The 19,222-nt window shown below is 39.8% G+C and overlaps 1 protein-coding gene across 3 annotated transcripts in view; it reads right to left on the bottom strand.

The window, feature by feature from the left end:
* Positions 1–19,222, bottom strand: part of LOC128863675 (serine/threonine-protein phosphatase 6 regulatory ankyrin repeat subunit A) — a 79,602-nt gene that overhangs the window by 12,029 nt on the left and 48,351 nt on the right. For 2 of the 3 annotated variants that reach the window (XM_054102954.1, XM_054102955.1), the window contains exons 4-13: positions 18,323–18,439; positions 10,134–10,226; positions 8,751–8,964; positions 8,372–8,667; positions 7,994–8,296; positions 6,500–7,927; positions 5,904–6,440; positions 5,591–5,797; positions 4,841–5,534; positions 4,353–4,451 (exon numbers count right to left, since the gene is read on the bottom strand). In XM_054102954.1, the coding sequence (XP_053958929.1) occupies positions 4,353–4,451; positions 4,841–5,534; positions 5,591–5,797; positions 5,904–6,440; positions 6,500–7,927; positions 7,994–8,296; positions 8,372–8,667; positions 8,751–8,964; positions 10,134–10,226; positions 18,323–18,439 (3,988 nt within the window). The remainder of the gene's footprint in view (positions 1–4,352; positions 4,452–4,840; positions 5,535–5,590; positions 5,798–5,903; positions 6,441–6,499; positions 7,928–7,993; positions 8,297–8,371; positions 8,668–8,750; positions 8,965–10,133; positions 10,227–18,322; positions 18,440–19,222) is intronic. The other variant, XM_054102953.1, reaches the window with a different exon arrangement.

Raw genomic sequence — 19,222 nt, 5'->3', positions numbered from 1 at the left:
AAACAGCCCAGTTGTTAAGCTATTAAGCCGAAAGGGGCAGTAAGGACAATTGAGTCACGAATATTTTGCCCAGCCACTAGCACAGCTATTGAGTGAATTAGTTAAATACCTCTTGGCGCGAAGCACTTGTCCTTGGGGTTTTTTGAATTCGAGTATCCGCTACACAATGCCATTTATCTGTACTTGTGAAAAGTATTAGCAGAAATGTCGAAAATATTTGCGGTGTTCTGTAGTTGTGTGTAGCAACAGTTGTGCGAAACATTGGAGAAAACTGAGAATTCCTACGCAGGGCATTTAAAAGATGCCATTCAAATTAGGAGCAGTACCTGGAACACATAAGTATGCTTACGAAGGAAGTCGAATTGATACGAGCCTCCAATAAAAATAGGGAGCGTGAACTGCATGAAAAGTTGAATTTAACGCAAAATGAAATTTCAGATTTGCGATCATCTCTATGCAAGTATCTCGGATGTGGCGTTTTAGGAGGTGTACTTTTGCGCAGATATAATTAAAGGCACAAAAACAAAGCATTGACGCGTTCAGTAATCATTGTAAAATTCTTGCGTTATGTTAATTACACAGGTCGACAATGTTTTGTCCTATAAAAGTGTAGGGTCATTTCCGAAGTAATTTTTTGCGTAGAATCCGAATCCGGGGTTTAAATTGCTCTATCACGTCAGGATTTTGAGATATCCTAACCTAAAAGTGCAAAAATCGCTGTTTTTGCCCATTTTTGAGGTTATGTAGCTACGCAGATTTTGCTCTTCATAAAAAAGTAAACATAGTATTTTAAAGTATAAGTCTTCCTCTTTTAAATGCCGTTGAGTTTGCTCAAATATCTTTATTTTTCACTGAGATATCGCATTTTGAAGTTTTTTTTGTGCGACTATGTAGTCGACCGTATCACGTCTCATGTTATCTCAATGGATTTTCGAATATCGAAAAATTCACAAACATGGGTGTGACTACCGTTCGGAATTCAGAGAGAATATAGGTTCGAATCTCCGTTTAAACCAAAATGAAGAAAATGTCTTTTCTAATAGCGGTCGCCCCTCGACAAGCAATGGCGAACCTCTGAGTGTATTTCTGCCATGAAAAGGCTCCCCCTAAAACATATCAGCCGTTCGGAGTCGGCTTGAAAATGTAGGTCCCTCCATTGTTGGAACAACATCAAGGCGCACACCACAAATAGGAGGAGGAGCTCGGTCAAACACCCAGAAAGGGTGTAGGCGTCAATTATACATATATTTGTAATAGATATTATCCGTCATTTTTTGGCATTGTTGCCATCGAGAATCATCCGAATCCACTTAAATTATGGGAATTAGGTTAAGTAGTTGATCCGGATAAGTTGCTCTTAATTCCAGGAATAATTTCCAATTAAGGCGATTAACGCCACCGTCTGCCTATGCTATTACTGATCTCGATCTAATGAAGGAATGCCAGCTTTTAGTGGTAGCGTCTGTCAAAGATACTGTTTATTATTTAATCGCTGATGTCAAATTGTTCTGGGTAATTAAAAAATTGAGCAGCACAGGCAAATGGAAAAATATATTAGAAATGATGGGAATTGGCCATAAACAGGGGCGAATGCTGTTTAAAATTTGCCCGAAATTCCAGTGGAAAATGTTGGAAAAATTTTCTTTCGATTAGTTAGTTGCTCAAACAGAGACACTACCATAACTTGGAACGACTAATAAACATTTTGTGTTTTATTGACCAGTTCCCGGTAACTTTTTAACATAATATATAAGAAGAAAAGTTTAAAAAAAATCACGACCCAAGTATTTTAGACATTTACGTAAAATTTCTGAAAACTGGTTTATTTGTAGGTTTGAAGGTAGGAAGTAAACTGAAAAAATTAAAAAAAAATTTATGATTTTGAGATTTATTCAAAGTTGAAAATTTTGATATGGAGTTTTTAAAGTGAAATTTGATGCTTAGCATTGGAGGAATTAGACGAGAGGAAGACAAAGCGCAATAATGTTCACCCAGTATTTACTCTCGTCGATACGAAAAGCTTCATTTATTGTTGCGTTGACTGTACTGAAACGATTTTTAGCTTAACGAAGAGTTTATTTAAAAAAATATAAATCTATACACAACGGAACACATATTTGGTGAAACTAATTAAATGCAAAGAAAAAAACATTTTTTAAAACCACCCTCGAAAAAATTGTTGCCTGCCTTCTTCTCTGGCGGCAAAGCTATACGATTCGGTTTTCTGAAGTCACAATCGGCTGATGCCTTCAAAGTCAATATAAAGTAGGCTATTGTTCAAATTCAGCCGGATCCCGCAAAATATTTTCGTTAATTTTATATAAAAATATATGTGACATATCACAGAAACCTTATCAAAGTTCAAGACTTTGTGAAAAATAATTTTTTTAAATTTTTAAAACTTAAATTAAATTAAATGTTCAACGTTTTAATCAAAATTTTTAGAAAACTTCAGTGCATGCAGTTTTATAGCTGATTACATTTTAGTATCGCATTTTTTTAGTATTGATTTTTGACAAATAATATCATAAATTCGTCTTTCGAATAAAAAAAAAGTTAAACGATCCGCCTTTGTTGTGAAATCCACTATATACAACATAGGGATCCTATCAGAAAATTTACAATTTTTGCAAATGGTATCGTACGCCAATCATACTGAACTAGTCAGCTGCAGTAAACAAACAGACAAGTAATGGAGCGCGAAAAAGTCAAAATAAAGATTTCCACCACTCAGAATAATTTTTTTCGCTTATTTAGCAAAAACACTTATCAAAAAGTAAAAAAATAGGTTATTAATTTTGCGCCATCTTGTAAAACCAAATAGGATGATTATATTTTCGCGGCCTTGCAAAAAAAAAAACCAAAAATATTTTTTGCGCCACCTAGCAGAAAAATTGGATGATTAATTTTTTGCCCCTTGCAAAATAAAAAAAAAAAATGGATGATTATTTTTGCGCCACCAGCAAAAAACTTGAATGATTATTTTTTTCACCACCTAGGAAAGAAAATTTGATGATTAATTTTGTGCCACTTTCCAAAAAAACAAAAAATGGATGATTATTTTTGGCAAAACCAAAAAAGGGTGATTATTTTTGCCCCACCTATCAAACAACTTGGATGATTATTTTTGCGCCACCTTCCAAAACAAAAAAAAAATGGATGATTATTTTTTTCTCCACCTTGCAAAACCAAAAAAGGTTGATTATTTTTGCGCCATATAGCAAAAAAAGTATATGATTATTTTTGCTTCTATATATCTTTCCTTTGTATGCTGTGACTCCCACGTAAGCCTGTACTGGAGTGTTTAATCATTTTTTTAAAAGATCTCTCTATTTGCGACTTGGGCAACTCATACTGTTTCAAGTACTCATAATCTACTCTACTTCTTGTCTGATTATACGACGTCTATTTCGATTTTTCTTTAAATTTTCGTGGAACGTATCAAGGCGAGCCTATTAAAGATGGTAGCGGTAAGCCAGCTGATTTGTTTTTTTTTTTTCAGATGCCAGCATAAAATGAAATGACGAAAAGCCGTTCCATTCGCACTATTGTCGTATGTTTCTAGCTCCAACTCGGTTGGGCAAATTATTTGTCCTTTTCTTTTTTTTCTACTTTCTTTTGTCGTGATATTTCTATGTAATATACAAAATGTTGTTGTTGGTCTAACGCAAACAACTTTATTGAATACGCCTGGGTACATTGAACGTTTGCAAGAACTTTCTTAGGATTTCTCCAATCCAAAGTCGATAATGTCAAATTACACTGTAGGTAAAGGCGTTACGACTAGTCGAGTTAACTGTGTTTGTCACTGGGTTGGAGTTTCTCTGCATTGCAAATATTACTTAAAAAACACTCAACATAGCTTCATAAAGGAAAGTGGAAGTGTTACGTGTATTTGTGTTGAATTTGATAGAATTTGTAGAGAAAAGTGGTGCAAAGCATTCAAATAAAAAGTACCACAAAGAACACAATAGTCAAAATAAGGGTGCCCAAGGAAAATAATATTTGTTCGGAAGCATGCGAATAGAAAGAGGAAATATAACGTAAAATTAAAAACAAAAAAACTAAAAAGCATTCCATCAGAAAACTATTTGTATAGAAAACCTGAGCAAACATTTATACACAACATCAAGGATGCACATCTGTGGGTGTGGTGGACCACTCAAGCTATCATGCCCTTTAAGTTTTGGAGCGAAAAAGTGCGACGGTTTGGAACAAGTAACGCTAATTAGGTACCGCAGCACAATAATCCAATAAGGGTGTTCAAACAGTGAAGACACAACATCGAAGGCAGCACACAAATACAAATAAAGGCGTTCACATTTACTATGCGACACCGGCACTGGACTTACGATCATTTTTATGCTTGCGTCGAAACTCGCTAGATAAGCTTCGACTATCGATATAACGCTCGGCGGAGCTGGGGGGAGGACGTGGTGTTGGCATGTCATCTGTGCGAATTGCGATTTATAAGAGAAATATAAAGATACAATGTAAGATCACATTTAGAAATCAAGTCAAGCAACAGCCGCGGCAAATTTTTTGTTCTTTTTTTCTTTTTCAAAGGACATCTAATACGAGTGGTCTGTAATTGTTCGGCATGCAAGCTATATTCGAGACTTTCAACTTGAAGGCAACCTGTTGCAGTGCTTTCAAGCCAGATACTTATCCATACAGTTTTATTTAATTTCTTCTTGTAATATTAATATTTAAATAAACAAAAAGACAAACGAGTAAAGAGAAAAGCGACTCCTAATGGACACTTTTCTCTATATAAAACTAAAAATCCATGTAACAAAAACTAGGACAAACACGAAACACCAAAGAACACAGTACTCACCGTCACTGAAGTAGCCCCGGTTGCGGTTACGCTTTTCGAATCCACGCAAATCCTCTGGCTTCAAATTCGCAAACGACTGGTTCAATGCCACGATATGCATGGAGAAACCGAACACGAAAATCGCCAGCACCGCCAAAAAGCGCGCCAGATCCTTGAGTAGATCGCCGATGATAATGGCCCATGGTCCGAAGAGGTGATGGAATGAGAGAAAGTCCAGTATTTGCACGCAGGCGAGTAGAAAGGCCAATGCGAAACACTGATTGCGGCAGTAGATCAGTGTCGGCCAGTACAATTTGGAGACGAAGACGAACGCAGCCACATGCACGCCCACGCCGGCCATGCCCAGAAGTAGCACCAACAGTTTAATCGATCCCAATCCAGACTTGTCAGATGGATTTGTCAGCTCGAACAAAAGTAAACCACTCAACCAAATGAGCAGTCCAATTTCGTACCAGTAGGGGACCAAACTTAGCCGTAGCACTGGATAGATGGGCGTAATGCCCACGATGCTTAGGTGGATCATCAGATAGATGTGTGAAGTGAGATAGGACATGAATTTGATAATGGGCACTTTGTTGAATTTATGGCCCATTGGAAAGGTGAAACCGATCCAGACGGGCGGGCATACAATGAAGGCGACTAGGAGGAGTAATATTTTCCAGGAGGCCCAGGTAAGTGAGCCGCGCCAGAGTTCCTGCACGGAAGTAAGAACATAAGCAGTTTGGGCTTTGGAGTCTACGGAAGACTTACCTGCAGATAGCGTTGGACTACGGTGTGAGCAATAACTTCCTTTTGTTCGTTTTCAATAAGCACGTCGAGGAACTCGACATTTCTGCGATCGGTGGCTTGCAGTATTTTTCCAGCCGAATCGGAGCCTGCAGCTAGTGCGAGCAGCTCGGTAGCCATGGCCTCGCATTGTTTGCCAGCAGCCACTAAATCTTTGGCGCGTTCTTTTTCCTGTTGGTGAAAATGATGGCATTAATATTTTTTTTTAAATTTTACTTAGAATTTTAAATTCCACGCCTTAATTTATGCCCATCTCTTGTCGCCACACTGAACCCACCTTTGTCGATAAGTTTATGTAGATATTTGACAGTTTGGCTGCGGTATCTACTGGAGCCGGCGATACGAGCACAAATTCCTGTATGGGTTTGTTGTTGTGGTTTTTCGAGACTACCATCAAGTTGTACACAAACCGTTTATCCTCCATCAGACTATAGGTGTCGTGTTCTTTGTTCATCAGATACCGCAGCACGTCGTTGTGGCCTTCGGAGGCGGCGAACCATATCGCCGCACAGCCGTAGTTCGTCTCCGACTTGGGTGAAGCACCGGCCTCGCATAGCAACTTCACAACTTCCAAGTGGCCGGCTTTGGCAGCACAATGCAGTGATGTCCAACCGTTTTTGTCGGTGGCATTTATTTCTGCGCCCTGACCCAACAGAATCTCCACCATCTGTATGTGGCCGTGCATGGCGGCGATGTGTAAACCCGTCCTGCCATGACGATCCGTCGATTGGAGCAGTTCTGCTGAGCGACTCAGAAGCAAGCCAACCACTGACATGTGACCACCGAAGCAAGCCAAATGGAGTGGATTGTAGCCCTGCATAATTAAATGAATTGGATTTATCACAAAACACGTGGAAATTGCATTCGCCTCACGTTCTCTGTCGTTGCCGCCTCCACTTGCACTCCCGCCGAGTTCAAAAGTAATCGCACAACATTTTCGTTGCCTGAGAACGCTGCTAAGTGTAACGGTGTCATGCCCGATTCTGCGCCCAATTCACCAAAGAGACTTTGTCCTGTCGGTGGTTCGGATTTCACCGTCGCCGGCACGCTCGTCAGTAGCTCGCGCACAGTGTCCGCTTGTCCGTAGTAGGCTGCCACATGCAACGGCGTCAGTCCCAATTTCTTGCTGGTTATCCTCAAAGAGTTGGTACTTTTCAACGCATCCAATACCTGGCCATGCCCGTTCTGTGCCGCTAAATGCACCGCTGTGAAGCCGGCTTTGTTCTCGTCCGTGCATGAGGCGCCCGCACGTACCAACGCCTTCACCACGTCCGCATGTCCACCCTCGGCCGCCAGCTGTAGCGGTGTGGCATCAGTCAATTTGTTTCTAGCCGAGATCACGCCAGAACGATCGAACTTCATTAGCTCCTCGATCACTTTCACCGAACCCTGCATGGCAGCGATATGCGCGCAGGTGTTGCCATCCTTGCTGGTGGCATTCACCAGCGACGGATGTTGTTGCAGAAATAATTTGGCCACTTCAGAGTAGTTGTTCTGCGCGGCGACATGTATGGGCTTCTGGCCCAAATCATCGGTCGCGTCTATGTTAGCTCCAAGCTCGAGCAGAAGCTGACATACCTCCATCTGTCCACTAGCCGCGGCTAGATGGAGAGGCGTTTGCTTACGCAGTGTCAATATATCGATAACAGCATTATGATCCTTGATGAGAAACTTCACCAGATGCGTGAAGCCATTCATCGCAGCCAAATGTAGCGCCGTACGACCGACTCGCGATTTCGAATTGATAAATGCCTTGTTGGTGAGCAGCGCGTCGCAGACGTGCAGATACCCTCGTTCGGCAGCCAAATGGAGAGCGGATCGGCCCTCAGTGTCGAACACATCCACTCTGGCATGATTCGCTAAAAGGTTGTTGACCAGCTCCATGTGCCCGCGGTGACAGGCGATAAGCAACGGCGTCCAGCCCACCGACGTCTGTCGGTTCATGGCTTTCTGGATATCTGTGGGATTCATGTGTGCGATCATCTCCATGAGGACGTCATTGTTGCCAGCCACGGCACAATAATGAAAAGCAGTCTCTAGCACAGTTTTCGTTTGCAGCGTCACATCAGCGCCATTCTCTAATAGCATGCGGACAATTTCCTTATCCGACTCGGGAATCTTGACCTCTTCCTTGGTGATTTGGCATGTGTAGTGTAGTGCGGTGGCGCCATCATCGTTGACTGAATTAATGTAGGTGGTAGCCTTGTCGGGGCCATGCTTCTCCTTGACCATCTCAATGAGATGGCGCACGATTTCCGGGTGGCATGAACGGCAGGCCATATGCAGTGAAGTTTCGCCGGTCTGCAAAAACAAAAAGGGAATCGTATGTGTGAAAGAGTGCATGTTTGAGACGCGCATAGGACTTACATTGGATTTGTATAGCGGATCGCCGCCGTCTTCGAGGAGTTGTATCAGCGTTGCCAGATTACCGTTTCGCGCGGCCACATGCACCGGCGTCAGGCCATCATCGGTAGTTAAATTGGGACTAGCTCCGGACTTAAGGAGCATTAAGGCACAACGATCGCCATCCTTAACTCGTGCGGCAATATGCAGGGGCGTTTCGTGAATCGCGCCGCCACGGACATGGACATCAGCGCCAAAGCCAAGCAATGTTTCGACGACGGCCGGCTTCGCAGACTCCACGGCGATATGGAGTGCGGTGTAGTTCTCCTGCAAATACAAGCAGTATGGAAATTTTTTAAAAATATTTTTCTTTCTTCCTATGCGCATGCAAGCGATACCCACATTCGTCGTCACATCGACCTTCTCGCCTTTCTGCAAGAGCGTATTGATGATGCCGGTGTGACCATAAGCGGCCGCGGTGTGAATGCTGCGCGCGCCATTCTTATTTGGCATATGTAGATAGACGCCCTTCTTGAAGAGCATCGTCGCGCACTCAGCATGGCCATTCAGCGAGGCGATATGCATCAGCGTGCTGCCATCCTTTGTGCGTTCGAAGATGCTCGCCTTGAATTTGTCCGCCAAAATTTCAATGATGTGCGCATGGCCATTCTCAGCTGCTAAATGCATCGGTGTACGATCTGCACGTCAGCAGCGCATACAAAACACGAGAAAAAAATACTAAATCACTAATACAACGAACGATAAGCTGAACGTGACCCACCTTGATTGTCCGCAATGGACGCGGAAGCGCGCACGCCATAGAAGTACTTGAGTAACGCCTCGTCACCTTCGGCGGCCGCTATATGCAATGGCGTTTGACCCTCGCCATTTTGGGTGTCGACATTGGTGCCGTAATCGACCAGGATGCGTACCATATCGACATCCCGTCGTCTGGCGGCCAAATGCAGGGCCGTGTCTCCATTAGCCGTTGTTGCCTGCACGTGAAAGGTGAAGGAGAATATGCAGATTAGTGCTACGAAGTGATAAAGCAGAGGAAGCAATTATCGGTGGTGTTAATTGGTGGGAGTCATTGATTGTTCATTGGTATTCGGGGTCGCATATTTTGTGTGCCTGGTTTCACGAAAATTTATGCAAATCGCGCGGCGCTCAAGTTGAATGTGAAGGTAAAGGGCTGAGGTTGCAAGGTTGTGGGCTTAAGCACTTCTGAGCGTGGCCTGAGTGACGTTGGTCACAATTTAAGCGATTTTATGAAATTGTAGTTTAAAGAAAAACTACATTTCACCACACAACCTTTCATGTAGTCAAAAAAAAAAACCAACAACAAAAAGGATTGCAATACAGAAACAGCGAGCCACGTGGCACTTCGAAACCTTTATGTATACCAAACATCTTCAACGGCTTTTGCGTGACTCCTTAGCACACTGAGTAAATTGAATCTAGCGAAAAAACCAAGAAAAAAGTTTCTCATAAAATTAGTTCATGGGGAATTCCTCACATGAGCAGTAATTTGCCTGCTTCGTGGAGCGCTGCGACCGCCAGTCGAACTGCCATGACCCACTAACTGCACGTCGTTGGCAATTTAATCAACGCATTTGCAGGTGCAAAATTTAATTTTCAACACCACAGCTTTTATAAAGTTTGAGTGTTGCCGTCTAAGAGGTGCATACTTTCTGGCGCAATGGCTTAATGAAGTGCCTGCCAGACTATGTAACTGCATGTCTGACTTCTAGCCGCTAGTCATTTCGTGTTTGTGGCGTGCAACGGCCGTCAATGTCACTGGCGGCACTGCGTGTGTGTTACTTCGCTTTTTTGCTGCAATGCTTCATGGGCCGTTGCAATAAATACCATAAGGCGGGCGGTCATATTTATTTGTGCGTTGATTCGACTTGCCATTCTTAGAACCATGCGCAGTCTTTTTTGCGAAGTTATGAGAGCTCTCTTACAGTGATTGATTTATGGACATTTGTGTATAATAGAAGCAAAGTCGTAAATCTGTGCGCAATTTGACATTTCAAGGTGGACATAGTGACTTATAAGCACTGATAAAGGCTCTGTTGTTTTTGCTCTTCCTTAGGCGTGCATTTATGAATATAAAGGCTTCTTTGCATTAAAAAAAGTAAAAAAAAAAAATATTCTTATGTACCTTCAGTTGGTCCGACGTTTGAGCTGAAAGCAGCTCTCTAACCATAGACTGATTACCAGATTCCACTGCAAGCAGCAGTGGAATTTTACCTCTCTGTAAAAAAGAAAAACAAAGAAAAATTGATTAGGAAAATATGTGAAATATTCATTGCCTTAAAAGAAGGAAACATATTATAAGGGGCCTTTCAAAAGGCGCACCGAGATGCTACTCTAAAATGAAATACGTAAAAATTTAGATTATTTCAAGTTTCACTATTTTTTTTATTCCAAATACGGTTCTGAAAATAGCATAAATTTCCACCATGAACAGTTCTACAAGTCTACTTGTTCAGAACGTGCAGATATCCACGATGAAGGCTGCTCAGCAATTCTTTGCGCTACAGCAGTAATATTCTCAATACAACGCCTACTTTTTGGCCAGTCCTTCTTCCATTCATCGGCTGAGCCAGTTTCTTGAAATTGTTTCACCAACCTTCGAATTGTCGACTCATTTGGATGATCGTTTCACCAAAAAAATCACGAACTTTGCAAAGTGTTGCTCTTAAAGATCGACAATTTTCATAGTTAGTCTCAATAATTTGAACGCGTTGTTCTATCTTGTAAAATTGTACATCTGCCTACTTGCCCTCACTTGATCTCCCCAACGTAGATTAGGTTTTCATCTTCCTCGTCGTCCACCAGTGGGTTCCCTCTGAAAGGACTGCCACGCCGTAGCACTTTCGTTCATACTCGAGCTATGGGCAAGCCAGCACAGCCGCTGTATTTTAATACGCTTTACTATGTATAGTATCTCAGTACAGCTCATATAACTCGCTGTTGCATAGGATACGAAAGTCTTTCTCGCCTACGAGAAGAGGACTAAAGACTTTTCGGAGAATTTTTCTCTCGAATGCTCCCAGTGCTCTCTTATCAGTTGTTGTCATCATCCAAGCTTCTACGCCATATACAAGGACGGAGCTAGTTAGGCTTTTGTACAGCGTCGTTTTCGTTTTTCGAGAGAGAGAGCAGATAGGGATCCACTTCTCAATTGCCTACTGAGCCCAAAGTAACACCTGTTGGCAAGAATTATCCTTCGTTTCATCTCTATGCTGACGTCGTTCTGGCTGTTTAGATAGCCAGATAGTTCTAAGTCACCTAACTCCTACGATGTGAGATACCGAGCTGGAACTTTGGACCCTGAGGTGTTAGATATAATGATGACAAATTTTACGCCTACATGAAATGCAGCTGAAAAGTCTAATCAAGTCATGAAGCAACTCACTAAAGCATGTAACGCAGCTATTTACTCATAAGGCCTAGTAAATACCACAGAGAGCCTGTTTACTGGTGGACGGAAGAAATCTCCGCAGCTCGCGAAGAATGCAATAGAGCAAGGCGAACATACCAGCGGTCAAGAGGTACGGCCAGTTTTGAAAGAAACAAACTCTTTTTCAAACAAAAAATGAGAACACTTAAAAATGAAATTAAGAGCAGCAAGCGTCTACAACAATGATTCTTCTTCTCCTTATCCTACTTGGGCAGCAGAAATCGCGGTGGGCCACTACGTAGGTGGGCAGATGACGTGCAAGACAAGCCCCGTAGCAGGAACGCACAAATATGATAGGGAGTTTCAAAGGCAACTCTTGCGCAATCGATACAAGGGGGCCATTGCTGAATTGGATAACCTAATGACACAGCTGATCTAGTTGATAAAAACAACGATTGTTTTGCTGTAATTATGTACCAATTCTCAATACTTCTTTGCCATTCAAATATTTTCTGAAGATTTTTTCGAATATATGTATTTTGAACTTTATAACACCGCACCCTACGGGTTCCAATTACTGTTCAGAGTCATTGCCATAAGTGCAAATCGGTCAACACATTTATTGTGAGCACACTGGAATTTTATTAGTACATAAAAAGTCATAGGAAAAATGCATGTTTGATTGACCACTGTCGCAAGACTTCTGATTTGTTTTCCCGCCAGTTAATAACGCCACAATTTTGAACTAATATTATTTTGGGAAAATATCCCTACTTAGACATCGAAATCGTATATCAAAAGAGTTGAAACAAAGTAAATTAAGCAAAAAAAGCCTTATTGGAATTGTTCGCTTTAATTCTTTAAACATTTGTTTCCATTTCTCCCCAATGGTTTCGCCATCGATTTATGCCACCCGCTTTGCATTTCCGGCTGCGATTGATCCGGTTTTCCCCTGCTGTATTTGTTTGCAGCCTTAAGGTATGCTACAATTTCAACGCATTACGATGGCGTCTACGGAAATGCTGAAAGGTGCGTGTTTATGTCACTGTTACTTGGAAACTATAATACTTTTTCAAACATTTTTATTGTTGCCGAAGACAGACTTGTATTCTGGTGATATTTACAGAACCATATACTTACATACACCTACATATGCATGAACATAATGGAACAATTAGCATACGCGCACTTACCTACTAAGCAGAAGCAAGTAGTCAGTCCCTGTTGATTTGTGCTCGTATGCATATCGCGAACTATGTCGGTTTTGCTGCATTCATAAAGAGTTCAACTTGTAAACTTCTCCGACGCGAAGTTGCTGTCTCAGACACTTTCACATTCGCTTACAAAGAAAAAAAATCAAAACATTTTGCGTGCCAAGGAGAAATTGAAGAACGGACAAAGCTGCTACAAACACATAAACTCATGGTGCAGCCACACATACAAGCCTACTATGCACAGTGTGTCTGCTTTTATGAGCTTATTTGGTGAAATAGAGCCAAGTTTACTGCTAAGTGGATGGGCGTCAAGGCAAATAGTAGCGTACGTACATATGTACGTTTGCTTGTGTGTAAAGACGGACAACCTTAAGAATAGTTTACATTTACAGTTGCAGTAAAAAAAGAGCACAATTAGAAAATTGAAATTTACATTAATTTATTCGATTTAGTGGGCAACTTGGTGTTATTCGGACGTTATGCAGAGTTCGAGAAAGCGAACTTGTCGAGAAAAGCCAGAATTGTGGAAGATTTTTACACCAGGATCATTCGGTCGATCGATAGAATATTTTTCACATAGTGAAGAGTTTTAAATACCTGGATGTAAACCTTATCAGGCAAGTAGCAACATATGGATGCGAAACAAGGGTACTGACATATAGCGTAAAGAACTACCTTCTCCGCTTAGAGCGTAAAATCCTAAGAAGGATAGACCAGTAAGGGGATAATCGAGAGGAGATGGAGCGGAAAACAGATTGGAGTTTTTAGTGACAGTCAGGCTGCACTGAAAGCCCTGAGAACACGAAGCAAACCTGAAAGATTGTTCAAGAATATAAGAAGTAACTTAATTCTGTCGCAAGACAAAACAGGTCTGTACTTATATGGGTTCCAGGACACTCCGGTGTTGAAGGAAACGAAATTGCCAACCGTGGATCAGCGGCTCCCCCCAAGGGACTAGAGCCAAAGATCGAAATCAGGATTTGGAATTCATGGAATCATGAATTGGATCAGCGATTATAAATGCAATTTACATAAAGAGCGATGGTCCGGTCTAGAACGCTGCAGAACTGCAAAGTGTTTTGTGACAAGTCCGAACAGAAAACTGTCAAACTTTCCACTAAAACTTGGAAGGAAAGACATTCGGTTGATGGTCGGTATTATTACAGGACATAGCCCATGGGGTCAGCATATGACCACCACTGGAATCATTGAGGATCCGGTGTACCTGTCGTGCTTGGAGGAGGCGGATAGCACTGATCACTTTCTCTGTGACTGTTCTGTCTTTGCTAGGGATGTCGTGAGAATGACAAATATTTGTTATCTAAAACCGGAGGATATTCACAGATTTGCCAAAGAATCTGAAAAATTCTCGCATGACAAACTATTTCTACCTCTGTCTCTATTCTTTCCTATCTTTTTCTCTGATACTTTTCTCCTTCTCTCCTTGACTATCTACCCCCTTTATAGAGCTCTAAATACGATGGGCTTTTTAGCCTGAATGTTTAAGGAGTCACCAAATCTCCTGGTGCTCCTTGGCTCGACCTTTTCAAATTTCAATTTCAAGGGGTAGCAGATGGATCTTACAGAAAAAGAAACAATGATGAAATCAAACAGCTGATATCAGGTCAAAACAATGTGCGTTTCGCTAATTAGTTCGATTTCTCTCGAGAACTTTAAAAAGATAACTAAAACCCATAGTGAAAAGAATGTGGTGCCAAGATCAGACCGTCTCTAAGCGAATTTGAAAGAATCAGCTAATCGGCTAACGTCCCCGGGGGTCATGACAACGATTTGTTTACGAAAAAACGGAGATTCGTTGCCGTCTGAAGAACGATTGAGTGGACGAGTGTGTGAATATGTCTGAAATGAGCGTGAATAATTCCGCTGCCGAGTACCTGATGACGTGGCACCCGAAGTTACTCGCCCAATTTCATTTTTCACTGTAGCTGACAGTCAAACTTTGTAATCTATCATCCTTGACTAAAATCCACTACGAAAATGGTGGAAATGCGAATAATGATGGAAATATAATAAGTGAAAATATATATTTTCCATGTATGTTTGCTGTCGAGGTACATACCAAGATATTTCGTAACATTGTTTTGGGGTGCGATTACATTATTGAGTTTCACGTGAGGGCAAATGCTTCGTTTGAGTAAAAAAAATTCCTTGTTGTAGTTTAAGTGAAGTCTTCTGGGGGTTATAGTCAATTGCGAGAACAGCGGTGTCATCTGCAAAAGTTCCGACGATAGTCTTCTCAGTGACTGATAAATTGTGGATGTAGAGCAAGCATAGGCTTGGACCAATTGTACTGCCCTACGGCATACCAGCTAAACTTTCGCATAGCTGAGATTCTTCTCATTTTGTTTTACAAAAACGTGTCAATTTTTTGGTTGATAAAGATATAATAATGTAGTTATAATAGTGTTTATTTTAGAAAGTAAACCGTAATGCCAGATACGGTCTGGCAAATTTGAGATATATCCAGAAATGCGGTTATGCAATAATTCTTCTACTCAAATGCTTTGTGAATAATATTTAGTCCGAAATTTTTGACGTAATAAGCCTCAGAGCTCAATATTCCACTTTTTCGGAGTTGTTTTCCGGGTTTACGGATCACTTTTATTTGTGCAACTTTTCATTGGGGCGAAGAAAGCCAGTTAATATAATAGAATTGAACTTTATAAGCCTTGAACTCCAAGCTTAGCATAGAAGTGGCCACCCATTAAAATCGGTTTTTGTGGCTGTTAATTAATTGGTCATATTGATCGCGTTTAATTTGATGTCGAGAAGGGCTATATATGGCAGTTAGCGATATTTTGTTCTTAGCATCGATGTTAATGGTAGTTGTATTTCTTCGCACTGTTTTATAAAGGGTTTTTCAAAAAGGGCGGGTAGATGTTGAAATAGAATAAAATGGCGTTTGCTGTGTGGCACGTAGCGCCGCTGCTGGAACCACATGTCGTCTAGGTCCATATGGTTCAATATGGTCCATAAGAAATTGGAAGGGCCACCACGTCTACCGAAAAATGGGCGCGATGCGCGCAACGTTTGCGTTAATGAACACTCATTTTGATAATAAAGTTTTATCATTTGAACGTGCTGTTCAATAGTGTAACTTGCCATGATGATTTGGCATAAACAACTGAATAATAAACAAAAGATTTGACAGATGTCACTAAAACAAAATGGCTGCCACAGGGCGCCAAAATCGACCCGCGCCAATTGAAAAACCCTTTACTACCTTTCATAATAATCGCGCTAATTACATTGAAACGCACATAAGCTACACTAAGCTGCACTTTTATCCAACTCAAATGTACATTCATTTGTCTCTGTCCCTATCAGTATGCAATGATTTACATTTGAATTTTAATTTATTGCAATGCAATTCATGCCATTCCTAAATTCTTGTCACTGCCCGTGCATGTGTGTGTGCGTGTGTTTTCTTTGGCTTTTAGAAGCACAAAGCTTTGCTTATCGTTTTTTTTTCTTCTTTAAATTCTCTGCATCGATTTAGTTGCCTGAATCCCTCACTATTACCGTTTGTTATGGTTCCTGCCACTTTTATGCCCTTCCGCTGCTTAGTATTTTGAAGCTCTCACCTTTACGCTGTTTGGTTTCTCAACTGTTCCAACTTTTTTGTTTGCATTTTGCATTCTCTCTTTCGCATTTATTATTTTGGGTATCCCAAATTTTTCTCCACCTCCCCAATGACTTTGTTGTGATATGGCCATTGTTGGTGTAACTCGTTTATTAGCTTAAGCCAGCGCTGCTATTTCCGTTACTGCCACGTTTACAACATTTTTGTTTACGTTGACACGGAGTGACACGGCTTGCAGATGGTTACAAAAGCAATGGCAATAATGACGACTGTAAAAGTGGGGGAATATATTGAATGGAGCGGAATGGAATGGTGTGGTCTGAAAGACCAAAAATTTCCCCATCCTTTCGCTGTGAATTTTGGCCCAACTAAAATGTATTCCTTTGTTGCCAGCGATGCTTTGTACTAATTTGCTTGCTTTAAGGGTTCAGTGCTAAAAGGTGGGCACTCAGTGCTTAGACGCATTAGTGTCCTAGCAATGAATGCTGGGATTTTTTTTTTATTATTTGTTTGGAAGCAAATGCACAACTCATTAAAAAAAAGAAAAAAAATTGTCAAAAATCAATAGGAATGTTTGGCGACTTCAAACTTCCACCATATTGAAGCAAAATTCAATGGGCTACCAAACTGCGTATGCAGCATTTTTCAAAAAATTCTGACTAAAAAGTTTGAAGTCTTATTCAAAATTTTTAGAATTTTTTTAAATTTTGTGCAAGGTTTTAAACTTAGATTTTTTGAAGTAAAATTTAAAGGGCTAAAAAAATTGTGATTAAAAAGTTTAAGGAAATGATTTAAAACTTTTTTTAAATTTTATACAATGTTTTAAATTTTCATTTTTATGATTTTTAATGTAGTATCAACCAAGAATAATAGAAAGAAGATTGCGCCCATCAAGAGTGCGTGACGTCACGTTTTTCCGAGTTGTGCAGTGTTGCCAACCATTTGCTCTTCACAATAAATTTAGAGCTTTTTTATACCCAAAATGCTAAAATTTTGAAGTTTCGTGTTTGTTTCTTTTTTTTTTAATTTAAAGCTACCGAAACTTTAAGTTAAAAAAAACCATAGAGGTGTAATCGTTTCTCCCGGCCATCAATTCTTAGTGGGACATAGGGCATCAAATGGTGTATTCATTGTGAAAATAAACCACCAAATATCAGAAAATACTAAAGAAACCATACTGACATTTTTACAAAAAGAGTACCTTATCTAGTTACATAACGTCAAATATAGCAAAAAAGAGTCTCGCTTAACAAAAAAACTCATAAATTAAATTGTACATAAGCATAACACATTTATTAAAAAAAACGCACATTCTAAAGACAATTTGTCACGCATACAAAGTTCTTTAAGTAATTCAATAAAAATATGGTGTTTTATTTTCTTTAAATGGGCATTTTAGGGCGTTTTTATATCCAAAGCTAGGCAACACTGCAATAGCGAGAGAGAGATTTCACTGCTGAAAGCAGAAGAACAGCAACAACACCTGCAATCGCGGGCAATGCCACCAGATGTTAAAAAAAGTAAAGATAAATAAAACTGAGTGAATTATTTAACTAATTATTAAAAAAATGTATATTTTATAAAATTATAAACATTACATTTTAATTAGAAGAGGCTAGAAAAATGTCATGAAGAAAGAACTAAAACTCCGAGACTAAATAACAAAAAACAAAAGCTAAATCAAGTTACGAAAATGGTAATCTGACCATACTGGAGCTAAAATCACGTAACTCATTGTCAAATTCGCTGAGCGCAAAGTAACGACACCACGATAGCCGCCATCTCATTATTTTTTCCATCATGAGTATCAACTATATTTTCATAAATTTTTTTTTTTAAATAGATTGTCAAAACTTGTTAATATGTCAGGCTGCTATTATATCGACCGCCACTGTATAGACATACGTACAATTTATCTACATCCACTTATGAATATTTTCAAAAACATATTTTCTATTATATTCTATACATTTTTTTATAATATTTTATATATGTATTTTCTGTTATAAATATATTTTCTAGAGCCTTGTTGTATAGGCTTTTTATAATTATTACGCTTACAAATAAATAAAAAAATAAGTAAAAAATTAAATAAATATTTTCTACCCATCAAATTGTTTACTTACACCGTCTACTTTCAGTCGAATTTCTTTCCCAGCCGCTGCCAATAAAGCTCGCAAAATATTCGTTGCCGTTCCCGTTTGCCGACTTGAGACCAAATGCACGGCAGTTTGTGTGCGAGACTGCAAGAAGTAAAAGAATATTTCAAATTTTAAAATCAATATTCAAACACTTCAATACTCTTAGTAAACCATACAATGATAAAAATTAACACTGGCAGATGAACCTTTAAAAAAATTTACAATTTTGCACGCTTGCATGAGCAGGTCGATAGCCTCTGTTGCTAGTTGCCTTAGTTGTGTGAAATACAATAATTATTTAAAATTATATTTCATGCAGGCAAATAAGTAAAAAATTTATTAAATAAATAAATAAATACGTAGAAAATGACCAGCACTCCTCTCTTGTCATGCTTTGCCTCAAAATGTAATAAATTTCGGGCAAGACTTCTATGCAGTGAGGCTTCGAAAGTATTCAGTTGCGCCTACCCACAAATTTCAAATGTACAGTCGCAGTTTGCTATCAACTTTTTAACTCCACGCTGACTTCAATGAAATATTTTAAACTGCATACATAAACACCTTACAGACATGTACGCGCCAATTATTTATTTATCTTTATTTTTTATGCAGAATTTTTTAACTTGAAAAAACTCCACTTTTTCATTTTTTATTTTATTATTTTTTTAAATAAAATTCAACCAGACGCCCAAATTTTATATAAATTCAAATTTCCCAAATGTAGTTCAAATATTTCTTCCAAGCGTTGCAACCTCTCCGACTAACGGTCTCGACTACAACTACTTGCCACATTGAAACACTCACCGAAAGGAAATTCAAGTGCCTTCAAATTTACTTGAATATCTTCGATTACGGGTGTAAAAATTGATGGTGAATAAAGTGCAA

The sequence above is a fragment of the Anastrepha ludens genome, chromosome 5 (genome assembly GCF_028408465.1).
Source record: "Anastrepha ludens isolate Willacy chromosome 5, idAnaLude1.1, whole genome shotgun sequence".
NCBI lineage: Eukaryota > Metazoa > Arthropoda > Insecta > Diptera > Tephritidae > Anastrepha > Anastrepha ludens.
The sequence above is the reverse complement of the archived record's forward strand: the minus strand, read 5'-3'. Positions and strand labels throughout refer to the sequence as shown.